This window comes from Ceratotherium simum, chromosome 4 (genome assembly GCF_057802395.1).
Source record: "Ceratotherium simum simum isolate JZ-2026a chromosome 4, ASM5780239v1, whole genome shotgun sequence".
Classification (NCBI taxonomy): domain Eukaryota; kingdom Metazoa; phylum Chordata; class Mammalia; order Perissodactyla; family Rhinocerotidae; genus Ceratotherium; species Ceratotherium simum.
In genome coordinates, this window is record NC_141903.1 from 86,815,145 (window position 1) to 86,840,495 (window position 25,351).

The following is a 25,351-nucleotide window of genomic DNA, read 5'->3' on the forward strand; positions in this document are numbered from 1 at the left end:
CAAGGGGTTAATTTCCAAAATATGTAAAGAACTCATACAACTCAACAAGAAAAAAACAAACCTGATCAGAAAATGGGCAGAGGATATGAACAGACATTTTTCCAAAGAAGATATACAGATGGCCAATATGCACATGAAAAGACGTTCAACATCACTAATTATTACAGAAATGCAAATCAAAACTACAATGAGATATCATCTTACACCTGTCAGAATGGCCATAATTATGAAGACAAAAAATAACAAATGTTGGAGAGGATGTGAAGAAAAGGGAACCCGTATACACTGCTGGTGGGAATGCAAATTAGTGCAGTCACTATGAAAAACAGTATGGAGATTTCTCAAAAAACTAAAAATAGAAATACCATATAATCCAGCTATCCCACTACTGGGTATTTATCCAAAGAACTTGAAATCAACAATTCAAAGAAACTTATGCACCCCTATGCTCACCACAGCATTATTCACAATAGCCAACCCAAGTGCCCATCAACTGATGAATGGATAAAGATGTGGTGTATATATACAATAGAATACTACTCAGCTATAAAAAAAAAACAAGTCCCATTTGCAACAACATGGATGGACCTTGAGAGTATTATGTTAAGCGAAATAAGCCAGACAGAGAAAGACAAACACCATATGATTTCACTCATATGTGGAAGATAAACACATGGATAAAGAGAACAGATTAATGGTTACCAGAGGGGAAGCGGGTAGAGGGGTGGGCAAAATGGGTAAAGGGGCACATATGTATGGTGACGGATAAAAATGAGACTCCTGGTGGTAAGATGCAGCCTACACAGAAACTGATATATAATAATTTACATCTGAAATTATACACTTTTAAACGAATATGACCTCAATAAAATAACTGAGAAAGAAAAGAAATATAAAATCAATGACTATGTCACTACTGTGACATTTAAAAAATAATAATACTAGGGGCCGGCCAGGTGGCGCAAGCAGTTAAGTGGGCGCACTCCGCTGCGGCAGCCCGGGGTTCGCCTATTCAGATCCCAGGTGCGCACCGACACACCGCTTGGCAAGCCATGCTGTGGTGGCGTCCCATATGAAGTGGAGGAAGATGGGCATGGATGTTAGCCCAGGGCCAGTCTTCCTCAGGGAAAAAAGAGGATTAGCATCAGATGTTAGCTCAGGGCTGATCTTCCTCACACACAGAAAAAGAATGAACAGATGAGTAGAATTTGTAGTGAAGCTGAAGGAAAGCGGCTGTCTGCTGTTTTGTCTTCTATCATAGTATGCCTAGCACCTGGTCCAAAACGACTTATTGAATAAATGACTGACGAAGAAGACGTAAAAGCATTTATAAGGGCTTCCAGAGGTTAATGCTTACTATTTTCTTTAAGAGTTATTTCAATTGGAATATCTACAAGTCAATTGTGATCAAGGTTGTCTGGGATGCTTACAAACAAAAAGGAAGGGGATTACAGAAAAAAACGGAAGAGCTACTGAGAAAATTTACTTTAAAAAAATACTGCAATCACAATTATAACCAACTGCAGCAACAGGAGCACCCTGTCCTGTAAAGTCGACCAAAATAGTAATGTTCACATCAAACAGCAGCAACAGGCTTGGGAACCAGGGACTACAAGAGGCTTAAGAACAAACTCACACTTTTCTTGCTGTTTTGACATTGTTTTAGTTTGGAAATATTTTACCTGTATGGCACCAGCTTCCATTAAGACTAATCTGGTTTGTAGTAGAAACAGGTTTGGGTCCAGGAGGAACCCAAGCCGTCAGAATGAGCTGCTTCAGGAAACAGTGGTGAAGAAGTCTCGTGAGAGCAGCTGATACTTACTGAGTATTTCTAGCACAGGCACCACGTGGGAGGCCCTTGACACACATTCTTTTTTATTCTTCCTAACAACCTTCCTATGTAGACGTAACTACTATGCCACTTTACAGAAAAAGAACCTGAGGCAGAAACTCAGTAACTTGCCTACAGTTAGTAGCTGGTGAAAGGTGGAGGTAAGGTATGAATTCCAGGGAGCCTAACTCAAGCTCTTAACCACAGCCCCGTATATCCTTACTCATAGCTAGTCTATTATTTTTCCCTTATGAGAAAGATACCAATCTTTTGAGTCTAGGAAGACTGAAAACGTGATGAAATATTTCATGGAATGGGGGAAAGTGAAAAAAGTAAGTACGGAGTGGCGCAAACAAGATGAAAAAAGAATAAAATTATAATTTTGGAATTCCTTCCAGTTTTCATTTAGCAAACCCACAAACATGCTCAATACTTCAGATAAGAAATATCTGATCCTCTATCCAACTTAAGTAATTTCCACCAAGGTAAATAAAATAGTTTTATTTCAAGTTTTAGGTCTCACAATGCTCAATGTATGGAGTAAAATCTGCTCAGAGCCAACTCTGAGGCCATCAACAAAGTCAGAGACTTTATATAACACATCACTTACAAAAGCAAGCATCCAGACAGGTTTCACTGAGAGCTGGCATATAATTTCCTTTTACTAAATTAATGTTATTCATTCCCACAAATTTTCCAAGTCTAAATACTGCTACTCTAGAGTTAATTCTTGCCCCCTTTCTCTCTCCTTCGTTTTTCAACCCTACTTGTCATAACCCTTCCATTTTCATTTAGCAACCCCAATACCAAAATTCACATCACCTGATATAAAATAAAAAGTAGGCATGATTTCCAACAAAAAATAAAGCAAGAGAAGTTACCATCTTTAACTGCCCTCCTCCCACTCCTAGCCAGAAAAATTTAGCCGATAAGGAAGATAATTATTTAGTATAGTTATGAAGGGAGGACGAGAACAATATTAACTATTCAATGTTATGGACTAATTACTTAAAATGGGAACAGTGGGAGGAAGGAGGCAGATTTCAGGTCTTATCTTAGAATATACCAGATTCCCCAGATCTACCGTGAGAAAAAAAAAAAGTATCACGAAATGTTCTTGGAAAAACTAAATTTTCTTTAAAGTAAGATACATCTGTAAAAACTTTTAAGGAAAATTATCACACCATCTAAACCAACTCACCCTTAACAACCTTAATATAGAACAGAATTTACAATAGAATATTTAAACATCAGTATAACATTTATCCTTCTTATGGTTACAGAAAAATCATTTTTATAAATGAGTCTGTATAAGAAAGACATGCATTCTGTCTCACATTAGAGCTTTATGTTTCTATCATACATGCAGGCACAAATTTAAATTAGCCTCCTTTGGGATTACAATGTTCTCTAATCACAGACAGTATTGCTGATTATAGTATAAGTACATAATCAAGATTTTCCAAAAACAGTCATCAGCCAGACACTGTTAATGTTTTTGTCTAGTGATGAGATGTTGACTACGTGTTTCAATTTGACAATGGTTAAGTCTATCAGTTAGCCTTATTCCCTTTCTTCAGGGATGAAGATAATCCATGGTTAAGAAAGCAAGCGGAAATCAGTTAGGCCTGGATGTGAATCCAGTTTTCTTATATACTAGATGTTATCTTAGGCAAATTTACCTAATCTTTTTGAATCTACTTCTCTACCTCTTAGGTTGTTATGAAGACTAATATTAATAATTTACTAGATACATAGCACTGTTCTAAGTACTTGACATAAAACCTATTTTTAAATCAGTCTATGAGGCAGCAGTATTATTCTCCTCACTTTACAGATGAGGAAGCTAAGGCCCTGAAAGAATTAGGCAGGCCCAAATTCAGAAAGTTATTAAATAGAGGAGCCACGATTCAAACTCACTTGAACCCACCTCTTAACTCCTATCTACATGCTAACTGAGGTAAGGTACTTATGGATGTGCACACAGTGCTTGACCCACAGGAAGCATTCAGTAAAGGTTAGATATTGTGATTATTGAAAACTAGAGCCTCACATACTTCTCTACACATAGGTCGCTCCAGTTATGGCCCCATTCGTGTCGGTAAAGAGGACAGACTCACCTAGGTAGGAAGGTGAAGAGGAAGAAAGGCTTAGAGAAACAATTTTATTAAGTAAACATTCATTTTGTAAGTGTAACTTCAGTAAGTTATCAAAAACGGATGGGAAAAGTAGTTTTAATACTAAAAACCCGAGGGAAAAGCACAAAAAAACACCTTCACGTACAAGTAAGGAACCAAGTGAGGATGAGAAAACAAATACAAAAACAAGAGGAAACGCTACCTCCTGCCTTATTCTAACTCCCTCTGCACCCAACAATGAATTAGGCTTTTCAAAGCCTCCAAACTCCAGCAACAGTAGAAGTGCTGAGTTGGACAGTCACCTCACTGCAGGGAGACCTAACCCTGGACACAAGCACGTGAAACCAGGGGATCAGGTCCCAAGCCTCGCCACACTGTGCCTGTAAACTACCCTGGATCCTTAAAAAGGACACTATAACCTCACTTTACAATGGGAAACTAAGGCCCAAAGAGGGTAAGAAAGAGCCTAATGTCAAGCAACCATATTAGAATCAGGACAAAACCACAGATTCTCCTGAGCCATGTCGAACCAATTTTCTTTCCACTAAGCACTACTTAAAGACATGTAGTGAGACGCTTCTTAAAAAAATCCCTGCCTGGGGCCTGGCCCGGTGGCATAGCAGTTAAGTTCTCGAGCTCGGCTCTGGCGGCCCAGGATTCGCACGTTTGGATCCAGAGTGTGGACTGACACACCACTTGCACGTGAAACCAGGGGATCAGGTCCCAAGCCTCGCCACACTGTGCCTGTAAACTACCCGTATTTTATATGGGACGCTGTGGCGGCGTCCCATATAAAATAGAGGAAGATGGGCGCAGATGTTAGCCCCGGACCAATCTTCCTCAGCAAAAAGAGGCGGACTGGCATCAGATGTTAGCTCAGGGCTAATCTTCCTCACAAAAAAAAAAAAAAAAAAAAAAAAAAGCACCCTGCCTCAACTAATTCCTAGCAGGATGACTCAGTAATCAATTTTATTTAAAATTTCTTCCTGAAGAAAATGACCGTTCTTATTTATCACTGTATTCTCCCTGTGCCTACATTACTTGAATGCACTAATATCTATTGAATAAACAAAGCCCCAAGCAATCACATTCAAACCTTAAAGTTACATATAAAACCCCAAATCATTCAAGGCACTTCATACATTTATCTGTAAGATCATTCTCCTCTATAAAATGTCTAGCCCATCATGCCTATTTGTTATTTTACAGCCTACCCTAAAAAACCTTCACTATAAGTCTGAAAAGAATCTATTATATGCAATTATAACTATATATAATTTAAAATTCAAAGACAAGCATACAAAGGCAATCGCCACATTTAAGAAAACTCACAAAATTTTCTAGCTTTTTGCTGACTGAATCCTTCTCTGACCCTGTGCAGTTTTAATAAGTCAGATACTCTGTTTTAAGGCTACTTGGTATTAACAGTCCCTTATAAGACGCCTGAAAAGCCAAATGAACTTCACCACCTCTACCAAAAAACAAACAGCACCAAGAACTACTACTTAGTCTTCCCTGTCTATGTCTCTTACCCTTGCAACTTAATTTTTCTCCTACGAACAACTGAGGGAACTGGGCAGATTTAGAGGGAGCAGATCCTGGCCTATTAGAGAGCGAAAAGAGCCACGGGAAACTTCCCATTACAAAAAAATAAGCACATATACATTTAACCATCAACAGAAGGCCACCCTGTGCTTTCAAGTCCCACTTCCAACAATATTCTACAGTCAATGAGAGAGAATAAAGTAGCAATGGAGAACAGTGAGAGACTGATTCAAGTTACATGTGAAGATCTGGGGAGTTCAAACCAAACCAAACCTCCCACTCACCTTCTCCCTTCAACACACACACACGCACACACCCTTGTACTCACATGACTAAAGTGTTTGTCAAAGTTGGCCTTGTTTTATTTAGCAAGGAGGAAACATGACAGATTTCAGGTCTGTGAAATGTCTGGTGGACTGGGCATCATGTGATGTTACACGCCAAGCAGAGAAACCACCACATAAATTAGTTATCAAAAGGCTGTCATCCTGCCGCCAGTCTCCATGTTTCTGCTTTATAGAAGTGCTAACCTAGAAGCATAAATTCATCTTTTATTCTATACTTATTTCCATGATATGAAAAATGGTCAAAAGTTTACTTGCACACAGGATTGAAGAAAATGATTAGTATCTAAGTCATTATTTTAACAGCTTCCAGCTTTCAAGTCTTTCATCATAACTTTCAAGAAATCCCACAGAATCCACTTAGCTTTATTATTCTTTAACTGTGTTATACAGTAAGATAGCATTATTCTTATGGGACTATATCATGATTAGACAAGACATCAAGTTACAATGTTGACATATCTCCTAGGCCCTAAAAGGCCACAGCTCCCGTATGTCCTCAACATGTAATATCCTGTCTTTCAATGCCTCCAGTCACTGCAGTCAAGAAGTACCAGGCAGAACAGCTCTCTCCACTGCAACCACATTATGTTCTTCCCAAACCTGCTTCCACTATTTATACCTAATCATGGGTCCTGGCTCACTGGCTCAATGAAAGACCAGCAACCTAGGGCTCCTAAAAGACTGTCATTTCTCTAATGTATATATCAGAGTTTCAGCAGGGCTCAAGAGTTTATAACTAATCTTAGTTTTCCAGGAAAATTAGGAAATTCATAATTGGGAGGAAGGGCGGTAAGCAGTCTTCTTAGAGCTCCTTGCCCCTTCTATTAAATAACCTCACAAGTCAGGAGCTGTTTAGAGCTGAGTCATTTTAAGATACAAAGGGAAACAGTGATTGGGCACTCTGGTCTAACATAAATCCATCCTTGAACCCCTAGGCAACCCCTTTCTTCTAATACACAACCTGTAGATGCTGCCCCACACCATGCCTATCATAATTAATTTGAAATGTAACAAATGAGTCATCCTAAAAGTCATTATTGAACTGACTACAATGTCTAAATATTGACACTCCCATATTCTTAGGAGTGGAGACTGACATTCCTTCTAATGTCTTCAGGGAAACAAGGCATTGCACACGTTTGGATTAAGACAAACCTAAGTTTGAATCTGAGTTTGGTCACTCAGCTGTTAAACGTTGGCCAAATCCAAGTAACCTCTTTAAGTCTCAACTTCTGCTTCAGTAAAATAGGTATAAAACACCACTTATCTCAAAAGATCATGAGGAGGATAAAAGGAGATAGGTAATGTGAAGTGCACAATATCTAAGTAGTGCCAGTAAATATTAGCTACATTCCACGAAGAAGTGTTAAGTTGAAAACTCTGGAGAATCCTTATTACATGAAACAAGAGACAATAACACTTCCTGGAAGCCTCCTTGATAACTGCCAGACACTTTTTCATATTGTCTTACTTGAATCTTAAGATATCCTTTAAGTATTTTCCCCATTTCCCGGTTTTAAAGAGGTTAAATAACTAACTGGGTCACAGAAGTGGTGAGTCCAATTTGGAACCCAGGTCTTTCCGACTCCAAACACTAGGTAGGCTCTGTCTACTGCATGCCTTGCATGGCTACTCTTAAACACATGATGCTCTCAAACAGTGGTTTCAACTGAAAAGAAAGGAGAATTGAGCACAGTTTCACAAACATAATAAATTCCAAAGTGAACGCTGATTTTTAGATCTTAATCAAGCCATCATAGTTAAGGTTTACTATCTAAAAGACCAAAATTAATCATTTAAAGAATAGTTGTCCTTACACAAAAACCATTATTTACAAAATCCAGGTCATCAAAAGTAATGCACAGTATGGGCCGCCCATGCACACACACTATAATAGGATCCTCAGCTCTGACCAACAACCAAGGCTACTGCTGAAACCATTCCGAGAGGCCTTTGGTGGCACTTGATTCATTCAGGGATTGAGTACCTGCTATATAAATAGCACGACTTACAGTAAACCCTTGTAAAAGTCCAAGATAAATCGACCATGTAATAAATTTCACATTTCCTTTGTACTCAAGATTGAGGCCCTAAGTAGTAAACAATCTCTAGTTTCTATGTTATCTAAAAGTAATTTCTCATTAGTATTGTACAAATTGTAGCTCCTCACAAACTATTATTTCCAGTCAGTTGATCAAATTTGTGAATCATTAATAAAAACTTTTAGCTGAAACCTTAAGGTTTAATTCTTCAATATTTCACAAGACAAGGATACAGGAGTACTTCCTGTAACTCCATATTACATCATAACTGTATTCCAAAAATTAAACTCCAATAGAGGTATGCCCCAAGCCTACAAAGTAGCTAAGCTTTTCTCTCCAAACAAGCAACTATGCCTATGTATCTAAAACTTTGCATGTTACTTAAAGTACCCCATTAAAGTTCATCTATAGCTCCCCTCAATTTATAGGGAACTCACCAACTCAGATAAAGACCTCTTATTTAGGAACTTATTTACAGTTTTAAGAGATTTTTCTCCTAGTTTTTAAATAGTATGGTCTCTTGAGGAATTTACATTTATCAATTTATAAAATTTTATTTACCCACAACTTTACATTAAAAGGACACTTCTTCCAAATCCTTTCAATTGTTGTAATACTATAAAAAAGTCTGGTGTCCTTTGCCCATTAATATGAGTGCTCCCAAGATGTGTGGCCCTGAACTAGGGGTGGCAAAGAAGAGAATTCCAAGATATTGTCAAGGCCAGTGACCGTGAGAAGTTTAGAATCTAGTTATAGTCTGTTCTATTTAAAAAAAAAAAAAAAAAACCTTTCAACAATTTACTGACCATTTTGAACAAAAACAGGTGTGGTCTTTAAGCTGAAACCTTTAAATGGATAAGAAAAGGAATACTGTAGAAAAAAGGACCAGAAAATAGATTCAAAGAAATAAAGAAGGAAAAACACGACCAAAGGACTACATTTTCTAAGTAACGTATACCTAAGAATGTGTTTGATTTACCAGATATACCTAGCTTGAAAACCTATCGCCAATTCCACAAGTTAAGTCAACCTGAGAACTGGGAATAAAAAACATTGAATTAGGGGCCGGACTGAATTAGGGGCTGGCTGGTGGGTAGTGGTTAAGTTTGCATGCTCTGCTTTGGCCGCCTGGGGTTTGCTGCTCTGACCCTGGGTGCAAACATACACACGGCTCGTTAGGCCAGGTTGTGGCGGCGTCCCACATACAAAGGAAGACTGGCACGGATGTGAGCTCAGGGCCGGTCTTCCTCAAGCAAAAAGAGGAAGATTGGCAACGGATGTTAGCTCAGGGCCAATCTTCCTCACCAAAAAAAAAAAGAAAAAAATTGGATTAGATGTAATTACTAGACTCAACAGAATCAATAATACAAAAATAACATAACTTCTATAAAGATTTTACCCAAAAAAATAGTACTGCAAACTATTATCATAGCAAAGAATTTAAGCAGCTGGAGAACAAAACAATACACAGCTGGTGTGCTATACATCCCCATTATCATGCCCATGGCAGACATCAGTAATCAATCACACCACCCTTTCCCCACTGAGCCGCATATTTTCAACACAATCTTCCAGTAGAAACCAGGGTGGCCATTATAACTGACCCTTTTTGTTGTCCTTGATAGCTATTTTTCAAATACTGTTCAAGTCATCTAAAGCATCAAAACCTTACGTATTTAATGTTCAGTGAATTTATAATAAATTTCATTTACTTTGAGTTGTTCTCCAAAACATAAAATCCTCTTTAAAAGTTTAAATTTTTCTGTTAAATAGAATACAATATGGTCAATATAATCTTTTTTTTTTTTTTTTTGTGAGGAGATCAGCCCTGTGCTAACATCCGCCAATCCTCCTCTTTTTTTGCTGAGGAAGACGGCCCTGGGCTAACATCTGTGCCCATCTTCCTTCACTTTATATGGGACGCCGCCACAGCATGGCTTGCCAAGCAGTGCGTCGGTGCGCGCCCGGGATCCGAACCAGCGAACCCCGGGCCGCCGCAGCGGAGCGCGCACACTTAACCGCTTGCGCCACCGGGCCGGCCCCTGGTCAATATACTCTTAACTAGGAAAACATATTCCTTTTAAAAAATGTAAGCATAATAAACTCTTTCTAGAAAACTAATTTACTATATTTTTGGCACCCCTCATTTTGGACCCAATTTGAATTAAAAAAAACAAATTAGACAAAATTACTTTTCCTGAGTAACAATAAAATTAATACCCGACATGCTTATGCCATTTAGAGATTAAAAAATAGAAAGTTAAAAAAAAAAAAAACAGTATTACATAGATCTGTAAATCAAGTGAGAGAAAGAAGAATTAACTTTGTCCTTGCAGTTTAAAAGACATACAGGTCAATATCAACAAAACTCTAAAGAGAATATACGTGACTATTTAAGATTTCTGTCACTTCCTTCCAAAAAGAATTTAAAGTAGAACAGACTCCAGTAGTGAGATGATGATAAAAAGAGATATAAAAACAGATCTCTGGTACTCTAGGATCATATTACCAACGAGTGATGTTTAGCATAGAGTAAACTTACAGGAAGGAGGGAAAACCTGGATTCAGGAAGTTTTAAGAGGACTGTGGGATAAGTGAGAAAGAATTATTTCCTAAATCCTCGAGTCTAGCAAAGAAAAATATGAAATATCCCACAAAGAAACCAGGAGGCTCCAGCTTCCTGGCCTTAATAGCAGGATTCAAGTATTATGCAAACATAGGCAAGGTTAACAGATGACAACACAATGTCAGAAATACAGACACCATAAAAGGGGCATTCCCCCACGCCAACTCCAACCTCAATTGGTACTAAAACTAAAAAGAAATCGTTTTGAGAAAATATCTGTCAGCGTCCATTACGGGACACTAAGTATATCTTAAAATACTTTTTTTAGTCAAGTTCTTTCAGCAGAAGCTGTTAAGTAGGCATGACCTCAAACTACACATATCTTACACATTGTAGGGCTCCCTATGCACATCCATTCAGACCATTTCTCCATTATTTCCTGTTATTTTAAGGATTAGATAGTTTGAAAAAGCTTTTGCATGGCTTTCACTCTTAAAATACAAAAGTATAATAAACATTCCTGCCCAGGACCTTTTTTCTCCCTAAAACTGGAGTGAAACACGCGCCATCTGTAAAGACTTGAGATATTCCTAGAGTGTGCGTAAAACCTTTAAAAATACATTTGCATCCAATTGTCAGTTGGTGTCTCTTCATTTGGACAGGCCAATCATTTGGAAGAAAATGAATTTAAAATTTGTCTAAGTTGTTAAACTACATACGAAATTAAAAAAAAAAAAACAAGACCAACTTTGCTCCATAAGACAAACTATTCTGAATAAAGGAACAGAACACCAGGAAAGAAGCGTTAATATCTGGGCACTTATTGCCGGAAAGAGCTTTAGGAGCAAAAAGAATGGCTCATTTAGCTTATATTTACGGAACACCTTTTTCTGAGCGGCTTTAATTTTGCTGCCTGTACTGAGCAGCAAACAGAGCACTTATTATATAGAACCTATTTGATAAATCAAGGGAGGAAATCTACTGACTTATCAAAGGTCCTTCAGAGGGCCAATTAAGGAAAGCCACGGTTTTCCTACCACTGAAAGGAAGGAAGGATGAGACAGGTCAGGAACCCATCTTCATCCTTTTCCCTTGTCTAGAAAAACAAGTGTCCCAAATGCGCACAGCTCAGACCGAGGCTCCGGCCTTTGGTGCTGCGTAACCAAAAGTGACGGCTAGAGCCCAGACTAGCTTCTTACCTCCTGGATGCGCTTCCTGGCCCGCTGCAGCACTTCCTCGTAGCCCTTCTGCCGCAGCTCGCTAAGGCTCTCGTAATACTCCTCGGGATCGTCGGTCTCGGTGAAGAGTACCTGGGAGAGGATCTTCCAGCCGCAGGTGTCCAGGCCGTGGCCCAGGTAGACCTGGAGCTGGTAACACAGTGTGTCGATCTCCTGCTCGGTCATCTCTGGGGCGCCCCCGAACAGCACGGTCCACATGCCCGAGGGCTCCTCGGGGAACAGGGGCAGGCACGGCTCCAGCTGCGAGTTCACGGAGCACAGCTGCTGGTGCACGGCGCGCAGATCCTGGAAGGAGAACAGTCCGGCCCAGCTGCACTCCTCGGCAGGGGACTCCAGCTCGGCGGCGGGCAGCGGCTGCTCCGCGTCCGAGAGCGCCAGAGACGCGGGGGCCGCCTCGTCCTCCCTCACCATCTCCAGCACCTCGATCTCCTCGGAGACCGCCCCGCAGGCGCTCACCACCCGCACCGAGGACGCCGGCGCCTCCCTGGGCGCCGGCGGGGCTGCCGCAGCGGCGACCGCCGCTCCGTCTCTGCCGTCAGATGCCCTCCGGCTCGGGCTGGACCGGGCCCGCCCCGGGCTCCTGAGGCGGCTCTCCACCCCTCTGCCGGCCGGACTCCGCAGCAGCGGGTCCCCCCGAAGACTGCGCGCGCTCCGCGGAGAGCCGCCCTCCGCCCAGGCCGGGCTCCTCCGGGCGCCGGGGCTCCGGCCCAGAGTCGCAGACGCGGCGGCTTCGGGCCGGCCCTTGCCCGCCGGGCTGCCCGGCCCGCGGGTCCCGTCGGACGCGGCCGCGCCGGGCTCTGGGCCCCCTCGCGCCCCCGCCTGCTCCCGGGAGCCGCTCCTCTGCCTCTGGGCCGTCCGGTTGTGGCACGTTATGGCAAACTTGCCCTCGATCTCGTTCCAGGCCACGATGAAGACGAACTTGTGCTTCTCGCGCTCGTCGAACACATGGGGCCGCACGGCCACCCAGTCCGACTCGAGCGTCTCCTCGAGCGCGAACGACATGATGGCTCCGGGGCAGGCCGCGGGGGAGGCGCCGCCGGGCCCGCCGCCGAGGCCTCACCGGCTGCTGCGCCGCGCCCCCCGCTCACCCCCGCCGGGCGCCTTCAGCCATCTTAGCGCGCCGGCCGGCTCCCCCGCTCGCTCGCTCGCCCGCCCGGCCCGCCGCACCCGGGCCGCCGCGCTCCTTTGTGGCGCGGCTCGCGGGAAAGACAATACGCGTCCCCGGAGCAGGTAGTTCACATGGTCACGTGCGGCCGGATCTGTTTACAAGCCCGGCCGCCCGGCGGCCCCCCGCGCAAGGCCGCGGGGCTGCGTCTGCGGCGCCCTGGAGGTGAGGCGCGGGGCCGACGGGGCCGGACAGGCCGGTCGGCGGTCGGAGCCGGCGGTGTGTGCGTCCCCGCCGCTCGCCGGGCCGATCTCGCCGCCCCTCCTCCTCCTCCTCCTCCGCTTCCCGACCGCCGGGAGCCCGCCTGACGGACGGACGCGTCTCCTCAACTCTGCGCCTCAGTATCGCCACAATGTTGCCATTCGGCTGCTGACGTCGGCGGCTCCACGAGGGACGTAAACACGGGCACGTGCCGCACGCTGGTGACGCGGCGGCGGCGCGCACACCCCGCGCGCGCGCCGGCCCCTCCCCTCGGCGTCCCCGTCGCGCGCGCGCGCGCCAGCGGCCGCGCGCCCGACTCTTTCCTTCTTTCCGCGCAGCGTCTTGCCGCGGGCTGGAGTTGAAGACCCGCCGGCTGCTCGCTCCGCGGGCGGGGAGGGGGTCAGGTGTGCCCGGCGGGACAGGTGGCCTCCGAACCCGAGAAAAGAGGAACAAAAGCGGAGGAAGTGAGACTTTTCCAACTCCGGTGAATCAGAGGTACCCCCAGATGTAAATTTGCCTCCATCCACCCGGAGGAAGTCAGGATGGATAACATGTTCAGAAAGAAGTACTCTGTTAACATAACACGAACTATGTGCTAAAGTTTATTGGGATCCCCCAGACTGTTGGATTCCCCCCTAACACCCTTGAGACACAATCTAAGATATGAAAGGAAGGTGTCTGAAGACAACCCAGTAGAACACCAAGGCAAAATAGATGAAAATTCAGGCATGTCCTAATGGTATGAGTGCTTACATTTCGGTTCATCAGTGTTTTAAGACGCAGTTTCATCTTTGTGTACTGTTCTGTGCGCCTCATTTTGAGGTCACTGGCTTGAGCCCTTTTGAAGTTGTATTCAATAATCAGAGTTCCCAGAATGCACGTATAAAAAAATGTGTAAATCTGAAGAATTCTATTCGTACTGAACTATGATGAAACACATTCTTAAAATTGCCTAGTGGATCTTATAATTCAGTTTCTGTTATTGGCATTCTCTGTCCTATTAGTGTCCAGTTCATATTGCAGGTGTTCTGCATCCACAGTAAAGTACAATGGGAATTATTTCTTCTTTGACTTTTATGCATATTTCTAAAACATATGCAAAACCATTTGGCTTAACTGTGCATTGTCGGCTACACGTAGTTCACTATTGTCCTCACATCTGAGTAAAGAGCTGAAAGTTCTAGTTCTGTCGCTCAGCTGGACATTTTAGACCTATGAATCTGCTTTGACCAAAAAAAAGGCACTTTGGACAGGGTGAGCAAAAGGGGAAAAGGACTGGTTTTTAAATCCTTTTACAGTTTTTTATGTAGAACTGCAAATTTTCAAAGCTTGCAACTGAATTTGTGTCAACTCTCGAATGCAAATCAGAGATATACCTTTTGAAAGGCAGGAAGAAAGAAAGAAAAAAAACTCATTGCAAATCTGTATCACCAGCTAAGCAAACAATAGCACATTATATTTCCCATCTTTTCTGCTAAAAAGTTACTGCTAAAAGTTTTTCTGATAAAAAGTGATGACATCATCACTAGCTGTGTTTTTGTAATACATTATAGATAAGTATGAATACTAAGAATGAACACTAAAAGAATATATTTATAGAAAATATTTTTGTTTATATGTATATTAATATTGCGGTATTTATCCACAGATAAAATTGTGCTGTCACAATAGTGCTAGAGAAAATTGGGTCGTGGTCACACAGGTGTTAAGTATTTTTCCTGAATAATCTGGCCACTGTGTTTTGTCAAAAGGGTTGTTTCAATGTTTCTCATTTCCTCTGTCTTAGTAATTGTTATCCTAGAAAAGGAAAGAAACAAACCAAAATTCCCATGGCAGGTTACTATAGTACCAAACAGTTCTTTATTTAGGTCTGTATCTGATTGTCAAGCAAGATCTCTGAGTGTATAAATTACTCCCTGGGAATAAGTAAAGCTACAGAAAAACCACTTCCACCATACTGGCTTTGAAAGGGCTTGAAAACAATTATCTGTTTGAATTTTTTTTTAACTATTGAGGATTGTTAGATAATCTGGGAAATGCTTTAACTCTTTAAGCCTTTCAATAAAAACTGTAATAGTTTACATAGCGATTTTCAGATTACATAGCACTTTCCTGCACATATTCATTTTATCCTCACAATAATCATATAATGATTATTGGTATGAAAGGAGTAAGTCCTTAATTTTATATATGAGAAAATAGCAGTTCTGATTAGTCAGGTCACACATCCCAGGATGGGGAGCAGGGAACAACTTGAATTCAGAGGTCTCATGGACACGTGTGTTCCAGTTAGATTCTTCCAGAAGCAGACACTGAAAAGAAGTTAGGAATGCAAAAGTTTATGGGGGGTAACACCTGTGAAAGAAAAGGGGCAGAAGAGGATTGGGCAGGCTACTCCAACAGGGAGCTCCAGAGCAAAGATTGTTCCTTAAAGAAGTTCTCCCACTGAGTAGAAATGGTTAGGCCTTGCTCAGTCCTTGGCTGGGGACCACCCTGAGAAAAGCGTAGGATGAAAACCTCAAGCTGACTCCGAAGACACAAACAGCTGGGGACTGTCAGCTAACCACCCTCCTTGCAACTGAGGAGTGAGTCCTTTCTTGAAGGAGGATCTGACTGGCGCATCTCCACACCTGCCACAATTCACCTTGTGTGCCACGTGGATCCATCCATAGCACATTTGTGGAGCAGCTCCTCCAGGGCTCTGGTGGGCCTCTCTTCCTGAGGGGAAACTTAAGAGAGGGAATTTAGAGGGATGAACTGTAGCCCCCATGGCTACAGTTGGTCTCATGGCCCCAACTGATACTCATAGTCTCTCTCCTCCACTAACTGTTCTCAAGTCCCTCACTCTGCTGGCCTCAGTGGCTCATGTGTAGTGTTTCCCAAACCATCCTTCCTGAGGGGTCTGAATTCCTGGTAACCTTACCGGTGTATCGGCTCCATTACTACAACACTACATTTGTCACAATGAGGCAAGAGTGTTCCAAGAGGCAGCCAAAGGTGTCACCTGAGTTCCGCGCGCGTTCCTCCCTGCTCCCATCGTGTAATAGCAGCCCTGCCTCCTCCTGCTGATCAGGGTCAATTATCCCTCTCAAGATGTGATTCTTCTTCTTGCCTGCTGGTAACTGGCCACACAGAACCCAGAGTGTCCAAGTGACAGCTGCAGCTTGTAGTTCAATGGGATTTTTGCTGTCCTCTGCCAAGAACACTCCCATTCTGGGGGGCAGGACCTCTAACCCTACAGAATGCAGAGCTGTGCAGAATCTACCCCTGGTGGGTCACTGAAAGTGAGGCCACTCCTGCTTCCACCCCTTGTTTCTTGGACCCATGTATTCTCCCTCTTGGAGACGTAGTGCCATATAAAGGTAATTCAACATGTATCCATGTCCTAAAGGATGGTACCTGCCTCCTGGCAGGGGGTTGCCTCTGAGCTGGTGCTTCAGCTGTGCCTTCAGCACGCCGTACCAACATTCTGTTTAGCCAGCAGCTTTTGAATGACACAGTATATCACATGACCAGTGGGTCTCTAAAATGGATTCCCTTGCTGGATACTAAGTTGTTTCACGTCTGTAGATCAGGCATTCTGTAAGTGGCTTGATAGTGGCTGAGGCACTGCAGGCAGGAAAGGCAAACCCATACTCAGATTAAGTATCTATTCCTGTGAGAAAAATCGTTAGCTCTTCCAGGATGAAAGGACCCTTCTATATAGACCATTTGCTACCAAGTGACCCGTTAGTCTCCTTAAGGAATAGTGCCATACTAGGGGCTCAGTATTCCTGTCTGTTGCTGGGGCTGGGGGCAGGTTGAACATTCAAAGCAGGCCATCACTAGATGGGCCTTTCTAAGTGGGAGTCCCTGTTTTTTGACCCATGCAAAACCTCCATCTCTGCCACCGTAGCCATGTCATCTGTTTGCCTGTCATGTCAGAGAATGTCAGCTGGTCAAGTTGTTTTGCCCACTTGGTTATTTGGTGCCCATGCTATGTGGGTACTTTCAGGTGAGCATTAATATTTGATACAGGGCCAGCCCCGTGGCTTAGCAGTTAAGTGCACGCGCTCCGCTGCTGGCGGCCCGGGTTCGGATCCCGGGTGCGCACCAACGCACCGCTTCTCTGGCCATGCTGAGGCCACGTCCCACATACAGCAACTAGACGGAAATGCAGCTATGACATACAACTATTTACTGGGGCTTTGGGGGAAAAAAATAAATAAATAAAATTATAAAAAAAAATATTTAATACAGAAATCTTCACACCTTGTGCCCACTCTCATGTGTCTTTCTACATGTCTCTTCCCAGACCTCCTGTCTCTGATATTCTAATTTGTCTCCTTCCAGCCCCATGACCATTCACCATTGTCCATGAGTCCATGTACATTTTGACTTTAGGACATTTCTTTCACACAAAGTGGATAACCAGTTGCACCTCCAGAAGCTCTGCCCATTGGGAAAATTTGTCTGTCAAACCGTTCTCATTACTGCCTTTCACAGCCAAGCCTGAATAAGGCTATAATACAGACAGCATCCACTTTTGGTTTTCACCCACATACTGAATCAACCCATCCATAAACCAAGGTAGGAGTTTTTCTTCCTCCTTCAGCTGGTTGAATTGGAGGACCATATGGTCATTAGTGTGAGCTCAAGAGGGACACTGCTACACAGTGGAAGCCATGATGGGACATGGTGGATACCATGGGGTCCTGGACCCACTGCTCATGCTCCTTGTTATGTCATCTCTTCCTGCTCATGCTCAGTCCCAGATGTGAAATGTCCCATTTCCATCTTATGATGGATTGCTACTGGGCCCTTCTGACTTTATGACTGTTCCCAACTCATGATGGGCAGTTCCAGACTCGGGATCAATTGGTATCCCAAGGTCAAGCATTCCAGCTCTGTCAGGGCCCATTAGCATGCTGGGAGCTGCTTTACAAAAGGTGTGTAATCCTCTGCTGCAAATGGTGTGACCTTGCTCCATCGCCTCAGAAGCCTGGGTTGTGATTCTTCCACTGGGACTCGCCATAAACTTCATACCATATCTTTTCCTACTGCTGACATCTGAAATATCACAGAATGTGCTGAGATTTTTGTTTTTGCTGCTTGCTTTGCAGCCAGAACCTGCTACAGAGCCATTCTCTCCTCTGAGCCCTACTCAAAGCTGGCACCTTCCCTAGGGGCTGGAGCAGTTTTCCTAGGTGTGGAATGTGTTGCTTCCAAAGCCCAAGGAGGCTTAACAGTCATTGTGCTTCCTTCATTGTAGTAGTGGATACATGTACAGCAATCTGTCCTTTACTTTGAAGAGAATGTCCTGGCGTGCACCTAACCATGGGCTATGCAGAAACTTGACTGAGTTGGCTAGTACTTGAATTTTTATAGAGTTTATCTCCCTCCCTCTGGAGTGCATGTGTCTTACCAAGGTCTCCAGCATGCTAGCACTCTTACTCATGCTGCCAGATCAGCATGATGTCATCATTGTAATGAATCAATGTTCTGCAGTATGTCCAGATGGTCCAGATGTCTTTAGGCTAAATTATGACAGATGGCAGAAGAGTTAACATGGCCCTGTGGCAAGCTGTTTCTGATCTTCTTTCCTGACTGGGATAGAAAAGTACACATTCACTAAATCAATGGCTGCATACTACATACCAGAGACCATATTATCTGCTCTAGCAAAGAAACTATGCCTGGCTGGGCAGCTGTGATAAGGTGATTTCTTGGTTGAGCTAGTAATAGTCTCCAGGATCCATCTGGTTTCTGCAAGGACCAGACCAGCAAATTGAAGAGAGATAATCTAGGGCCACCATGCCTGCATCTTTAAGAGTGGCCCTACTCTCTGCATCCCCCTCCAGTGTTGTACTGTTTTTGATTCACTATCTTGGGGGCAGGGGGCAGTTTCTGAGGCTTCCACTTGACCTTCCCTACTATGATGACTCTTACCAATAGGTCCAATGTGTGGGTTACTCCAGCTGCTGAGTATGTCAATCCCAAGTATATATTTGGGGACCAGAGAAATGAGTAGCAGGTGAGTCACAGACCCAGTGGACCCAGACTTTGGCCAAGACTCCATTTATCACCTGGCTCCTGTATGCCCTACTCACACACAGAGCCCATGGTGAAGTTTCTGGTTGTTGGACATCAGTATCAACTTGGACCCTGTCTTCAGCAGTCCTTGAAGTGTCTGAGTATTTCCCTTTCCTCAGTGAACAGTCACTCAAGTACATGGCCTATATCCCTTCAGAAAAGCACTAGGTAAATCATTATTTTTGCAGGGTTCTTCACGCTGGAATTTAGGCATCTCTTCAGTCAAGGGGCACCAGGTCTGAAAACTGATTCAGGTCCAGAAACTGGGCAAGAGACTTTTTTTTGGATGACGTCCCTCAACCTCCCACTCATCCACTTTTGCTTGATTTTGATTATGTGTATTAAGCAGTGCCTTTTGGCTTCTCAGCTGTTTTGCCTCTAACGATGCTGTGTTCTATTAACCGACCCATAACTGTGGACACCGTGACCCTCCGGCTTCTGATGGTGAAATGCTACCACTGGCTTCTATTGCTCCAGGGCCTTCTCATCACCTATGCTGTCAGTGAGCCAGATTCTGTGACTGCGTCTCCTGCCTTTCACCCTGGCCTACAGAGGAGAGCCACACTGAACGTCATAGGGTGCTGGGGCCCCTCTCTCCAGCACATTTCTAACGCCCTTGGTGAACGGCACATCCTTTGGGCCTTCCTGGGAAACACATTTCTCTGGCCTCATCCATTCCAGCATTCCCACTTCCCTGAATCTTACTCCCTTCCTCTTCTGTACCATGGCAATTCAAGCATTTCAATTCAGGCTCTGTGAGGGCCATTGCTTTTTCCAGGTTTTTAGGAGTCACCCTAGTTGCAAGTTTTCAACATCCCCTAGGGTCCTAGCTTGGATGTTAAATTCTCTTGTCCTGAGAGAGTGACCTCCAAGTTAGTAAACAAAGTTATTACCCACGGCTTTTCATTATCAGTCTGTAGGGTGAAAATAAAACTTCATAACAACTCTCTAATTCCATTATCCTTATATTGATCATTCCCTTTACAGTTCAAATGCCTAAGTCATTGCACCAACCAGTGCATTCCTCTCCACTAGTGCATTGTCCTAACTAACCACCAGTGAAAATTTTAGAAACAGGACTCTCACCTTTTGCCAGGGGCTCTCTCTTCTCTACCCATCACTCGGAATGGGGTGCCTATTGCTAGCCAGGTGGTGAGTGATCCAGTCCCCAAACCCTATCTTACTGCCTGCTTTCTCAGACTACTTCTGGTACCAGCTGTGCCAGCTGGGCTCTCTGGGAAGCAGACACTGAGAGGGAGTGAGGAGTGTAGAAGGTTTATGGAGAGGAACGCCTATGAAAGAAAAAGAGAGGAGGCAGGATGGGCAGAGGGGCATCAGCCTGGAATCTCTGCCAGCCCAGTGGGGAAGCTGGAGCAGTGATTGTTAGGGGAGGTGAAAGTTGGGTGGAAGTGGCAAAACCCTGGTACCCCTGGTCATCAGGTGGAGGCCAGCCAAGAAGAATGTGATCTCGGCTACCATTGTCACAATCAGTCATAGGGCTTGGGGCCACCCTGAGAAGTGTCTGACCTGGGCTCAAAAGTTGAGGTGAATCCTGAAGGTGCTGTCAGCTGAGGGTGCCAGCTAAGCCCACTCTTTGCAGCTGGGTAGCATGGACTTTCTTGAACAGGGGTCTGAGTAGTGCGTGTTCATGACTGCTCTTTTTAGTATTTTACATTACATCAATTATGGCCAAGTATCCTTATTTTACCGTTCCCAAAGGGTGAGAGTGAGGGAAAAAGGAAGAAATGAGGTGAGGTAAGATGTGAAGTTCTGCGAAGTGATGCCTGACTGCACTGGCAGTGCTTTGTAAGACACAGGAGGTCACTCAGCACGTGTCTTCCCTCAGCAAGAGGGGCTTCTCCAGAAATGATGCAAGAAAACACCCTGCTCAGTGAAGTCCCAGGAATTGAGAAAGACGGGGGAATGTGTCTGACCAGCTCCTTCCCGTCTCTCATTTCCCAAAAGTCGAGTTTCACCCCAAGGGGAGCTCATACTTCCAGGCTGCATCATTCAGCCCTTCAGGGAGCCAGAGTCTGGGCCTTGCACTGTGGCGTCTAAACTAAGCCTAGAAACGGAGGGCAACTAGGCACCGACAGTTCAACCAGCACCACCAGATGGGAACCAGCCACGCAGCTCTGCAAAGGCAGCAGCGGTGGGTGGTCTGGGATACAGGCAGTGTTTTCAGAAAGAAAGGCAGTTGAGGAGAGCTGAGAAGGTGCACAAAGTTTATGTCTGATAAAAATCTAGTTTTCATGTTTGACAGTACCTAAGAGTAGCATGCTTACTTAATTAAGGACTTCAATATTTCTTTAAAGCTTAAAAAAACTTTCTTGTGTTATTATAAAAGCATGTGTTTATTGCAGACAAATTTGAAACTGCAGATGAACTGAAACAAGAAAGTTTAAATACTGCCTAGAGATACCATTTTTAAAACCTTGGTGTATATCTTTTATACCTTTTGCTATGCTTATTTACAAAAACGAGATCCCCACTATAAATACTGTTTTGTAAACGTTTTCACTTAATAATGTGTCTTGAAGATGTTAATAAATATACATCTTTAATATCACTTTTAAAGAATCTTTATATCCTAAATCTTTGAGCACACAGTTATTTCTCTTTTCATTTTAATGTCCTATCTAGGGAATCCTTTGAAACTCATGCACTTGCACTTAGCCATTGTTACTTAAGATTCTCCAAGAAGCAGATACCAAGATGGGATTAGATGTGCAAGAGATTTAGTGGGGAAACACCTATGAGGGAAAATGGGGAGGAAGCCAGAGCAAGAGGGAGTACTGGTAGCTTGTGAAGGAGAGGAAGAAGAAAGGAAGTCTCAGTGGAAAGCATCTTAAAGTGCAATGCGACCTAAGAAAGTTTTCGATAGGCCAGTGGGGAGTCCTCTGGCCAGAGTTACCTGTCAGAGGAGTTTCGTGTCTCACACCACCAGGCCTGCCTGAGTCTCCCTGCCGTGCTCAGTCCCTGGCCCGGAGCAGCCTGGGGGAAGTGGAGTGATTCATAACGCAGCAGCCCTGGCGTCAGTGTTGTGCTCGGAGATCTGAGAGGCACATTCTCATGGCTGCCACAAACACCATCTGTGCTTTAAAAAAACTTGGTACTATTCATTCATTGATTCGTGACACATCAAGGGCACGAATATGAATGTGATGTGGTGCTCACATTCTGGTAATTGGCTTCAGTTTCAGTGGATTATCACAAATAATTTTTCAGAAATTAGAAACAGAAATAGACAGATTTCCAGAACCTCCTGAGGCAGATCTTCGGGGCATGGCTTCATTATTTTGTTTGAAATTATTTTTCAGATTCTGAGGTAAACTCTAAGCTAAATACTAAATGGGGTTTGGGTTCTTCCTCTTTGGGTAGCACCAATTCCTGTATTCATCTTACCTGATACAGAAAATATGGATGAGTTTAACATAATAAATTAAAATCTAGAACATGAAATAATAACTGCATTTCTAAAAAAATGTTTTTTGAGAGAGAAAAATGTACACATCCCCATGTACACATTTTTCCTATCCACATATCCCTTATTTTATATGTATGGTTTTATATTAGTTTTCTATGGCTGCTGTAACAAATTACCACAAAACTTCATGACATAAAACAACAGAAATTTATTATCCTAAAGTTCTGGAAGTCAGAAGTCTGAAATGAGCCTCTCTGGCCTGAAGTCAAGGTGTCCGCAGGGCTGCGTTTCTTCTGGAGACTCTACGGGAGAATCTATTTCCTTGCCCTTTCCAGCTTCTAGAAGTTGCCCACATTCATAGGCTGGTCACCCTTTTCCTCTGTCTTCTAACCTAGCAATAGTGGGTTGAATTCTCATGGCACGTCACATTTCTTCTCAGAGACAGATCTTGCTTCTACTGTCATATCTTTTTCTCTGACTCAACTTCTAGCTGCTTCTTCCACTTTTAAGGACCCTTGTGATTACATTGGGCCCACTAGGATCATCCAGAATAATCTTATTTTTAGGTCGGCTGATTAGCAACCTTTATGCCACCTGCAACCTTAATTATACTTTGCTGTGTACCCTCACATATTCACAGGTTTCAGAGATTAGCACTTGGACATATTTGAGGGGCCATTATTCCACCTACCACAGGTCTTATAGCTGAGGTCTTCAAAACAAAATTGATTAGAAACAGTTCTGGTGTTGATCAGTCTTCTTCTGGACGTTCATGAGAATGATTCTAAAGATTTATCATTCTTAGGATGTTTTTCATAGTTTTTGGTATCTATACGTTATCATATTAAGGAATTTATCTTCTATTCCTATGGTCCTCTTATATATTACTGTGTAATAAACCACCCCAAAACTTAATGATTTAAAACAACAATTTATTATTATCTCTCATATCTCTACAAGTTAACTGGGCATGGTTGCGTGGTTCTCACTTGGTACTTGATGAGGTTGGATGTCCAGTATAATTACTTCACTCACATGTCTGGGGCTTCTGTGCTCCTCCATGGAGCCTCTCTCACCCACAGAGTAGCTTGTAGCATGTATTGAGATAATCATATTTTTCTTTAATCTGTTAATGATGGCAGAATTTAACGTGCTGGTTGTTTACTAAGATATGCCCTTGGGATCAAGACCTGTGGTAGGAAGAGGAAGAAGCAGGGGTGAGGAGAGGGAGGCGTAAGCTGCAGTAGGGGCCCAACATCCTTGACTCCATGGGGAGCTCTGTAGCTGAGTTGCTCCTGCAGTGAGCCGGATGTTTATGCATTCACCCAGTCATCGGATGGGGGGTATCCCTGGAAGGGTATGACCTTGGATGAAGTTGAAGCAATTCCCTAAAGGGGCTGAAGGCTGGACGAAGGTTGTACACTGACAGCACTCTCAGCAGCTGAGGCAATAAGCCCTTCCTTGAAGGAGGATCTAGACCCTGCCTCTCCGTGTCTCTACTACAAGGTTCGTAGTAGTAGTATTTATAATAGTAAAAACTGGAAACAAACAAACAAAAAAAACTGGAAAAACCTAAATCTCCATCATACAGTAGTTAGTAAACATGTATTATAGTCATATGATGAAAAAATATTCAGTGAAAATGAGTGAAGGAACACTGCGTCTGTCAAGAACTAGAGTTACCATCTATCAGCACAGTTAAATCTCAGAAAGATGACGTTAAGTGAAAAAAGCACCTAGAGAAAAAAGCATGTAAATCATTTCTATACAACTTAAAAACATTCAAAACACAACTATATTTTGTTTATGGATCACAAATATGTAGGAAAAGTATTAAAATATTCATAGGAGTTACAACCGCTAAAATCCTCATAGTGTCTAGGAAGGGAGGGTGGGGACTAGGATCAGGGAAAGGGGTGCAGGAGGCTACAAATGCATCTGTAAATTTTGTTTCTTTAAAAAAGATCTGAATTAATATGACGCTATAGCACAGTGCTAATATATGATGAAATTTGGTCTTGAGTGCGTGTTTATTATTTTATTTTTTTCTGTTTTTTAAAAATACTTCATAATAAAATTGATAATTTTTTTAAAATACCATGCAGTCATTAAAACAAAATTAATGACAGCTACGCATTTTAACATGGATCTATTTCAAAAGGGATGTTACATGAAAAAAAAGTTGCAGTAGGGTATATACATTATGATGCCATTTCAATTTTTAAATAAGTGAAATGACATTCTGTATTATTTATAGATTTATACTTATGTGGTAAAAGTGTTTTAAAATGCAAGGGCAGGACACCACCAAGATCCAGATAGTTTTACCTGTGAGGTGGGGGAGATGAATAGGATTGGGGAGAGATACAAGAGAATTTGCAGATATTCACATTGGCTAAATCTGGGTGCTGAGTTCATGGGTGTTTATTACATTACTCTCTGTGCTTCTTGGTATGTTTGAGATAGTTCTTAGAGAGATTAAACATTCCATTCTGATTGGTCTTTCCCTTTGGTTATAATGAAAGTAACCACATAAGTACATACCATCACTTGGTTGGCATGAAAAGGACAGAAAAAGAATGTCTTCTATAAATCTGCAAGTGCCATTTTTTCTGGTATATCCTTCGCTGCACCCATTTTTTTCAAAACACTGATTTGATGTCACTGATTAAAAACTACTCCCCTCCATGCTTCTGTGCCCAGTTATGTTTGTGGGTGATAAACTGTGTTGCTGCGGTGGGAGAACATTGGAGTGCTCAGGCACAGGAAGTTAAAAGAA

The 25,351-nt window shown here is 43.1% G+C and overlaps 1 protein-coding gene across 1 annotated transcript in view; it reads right to left on the reverse strand.

Moving 5' to 3' along the window:
- The window catches only part of JMY (junction mediating and regulatory protein, p53 cofactor), a 100,530-nt gene extending 87,261 nt beyond the window's left edge, over positions 1-13,269 (reverse strand). Inside the window, exon 1 of the mRNA XM_087430133.1 lies at positions 11,669-13,269. Within this exon, the coding sequence (XP_087286259.1) occupies positions 11,669-12,709 (1,041 nt within the window). The 5' untranslated portion in view covers positions 12,710-13,269. The remainder of the gene's footprint in view (positions 1-11,668) is intronic.
- Between the last annotated feature and the right edge of the window lie 12,082 nt (positions 13,270-25,351).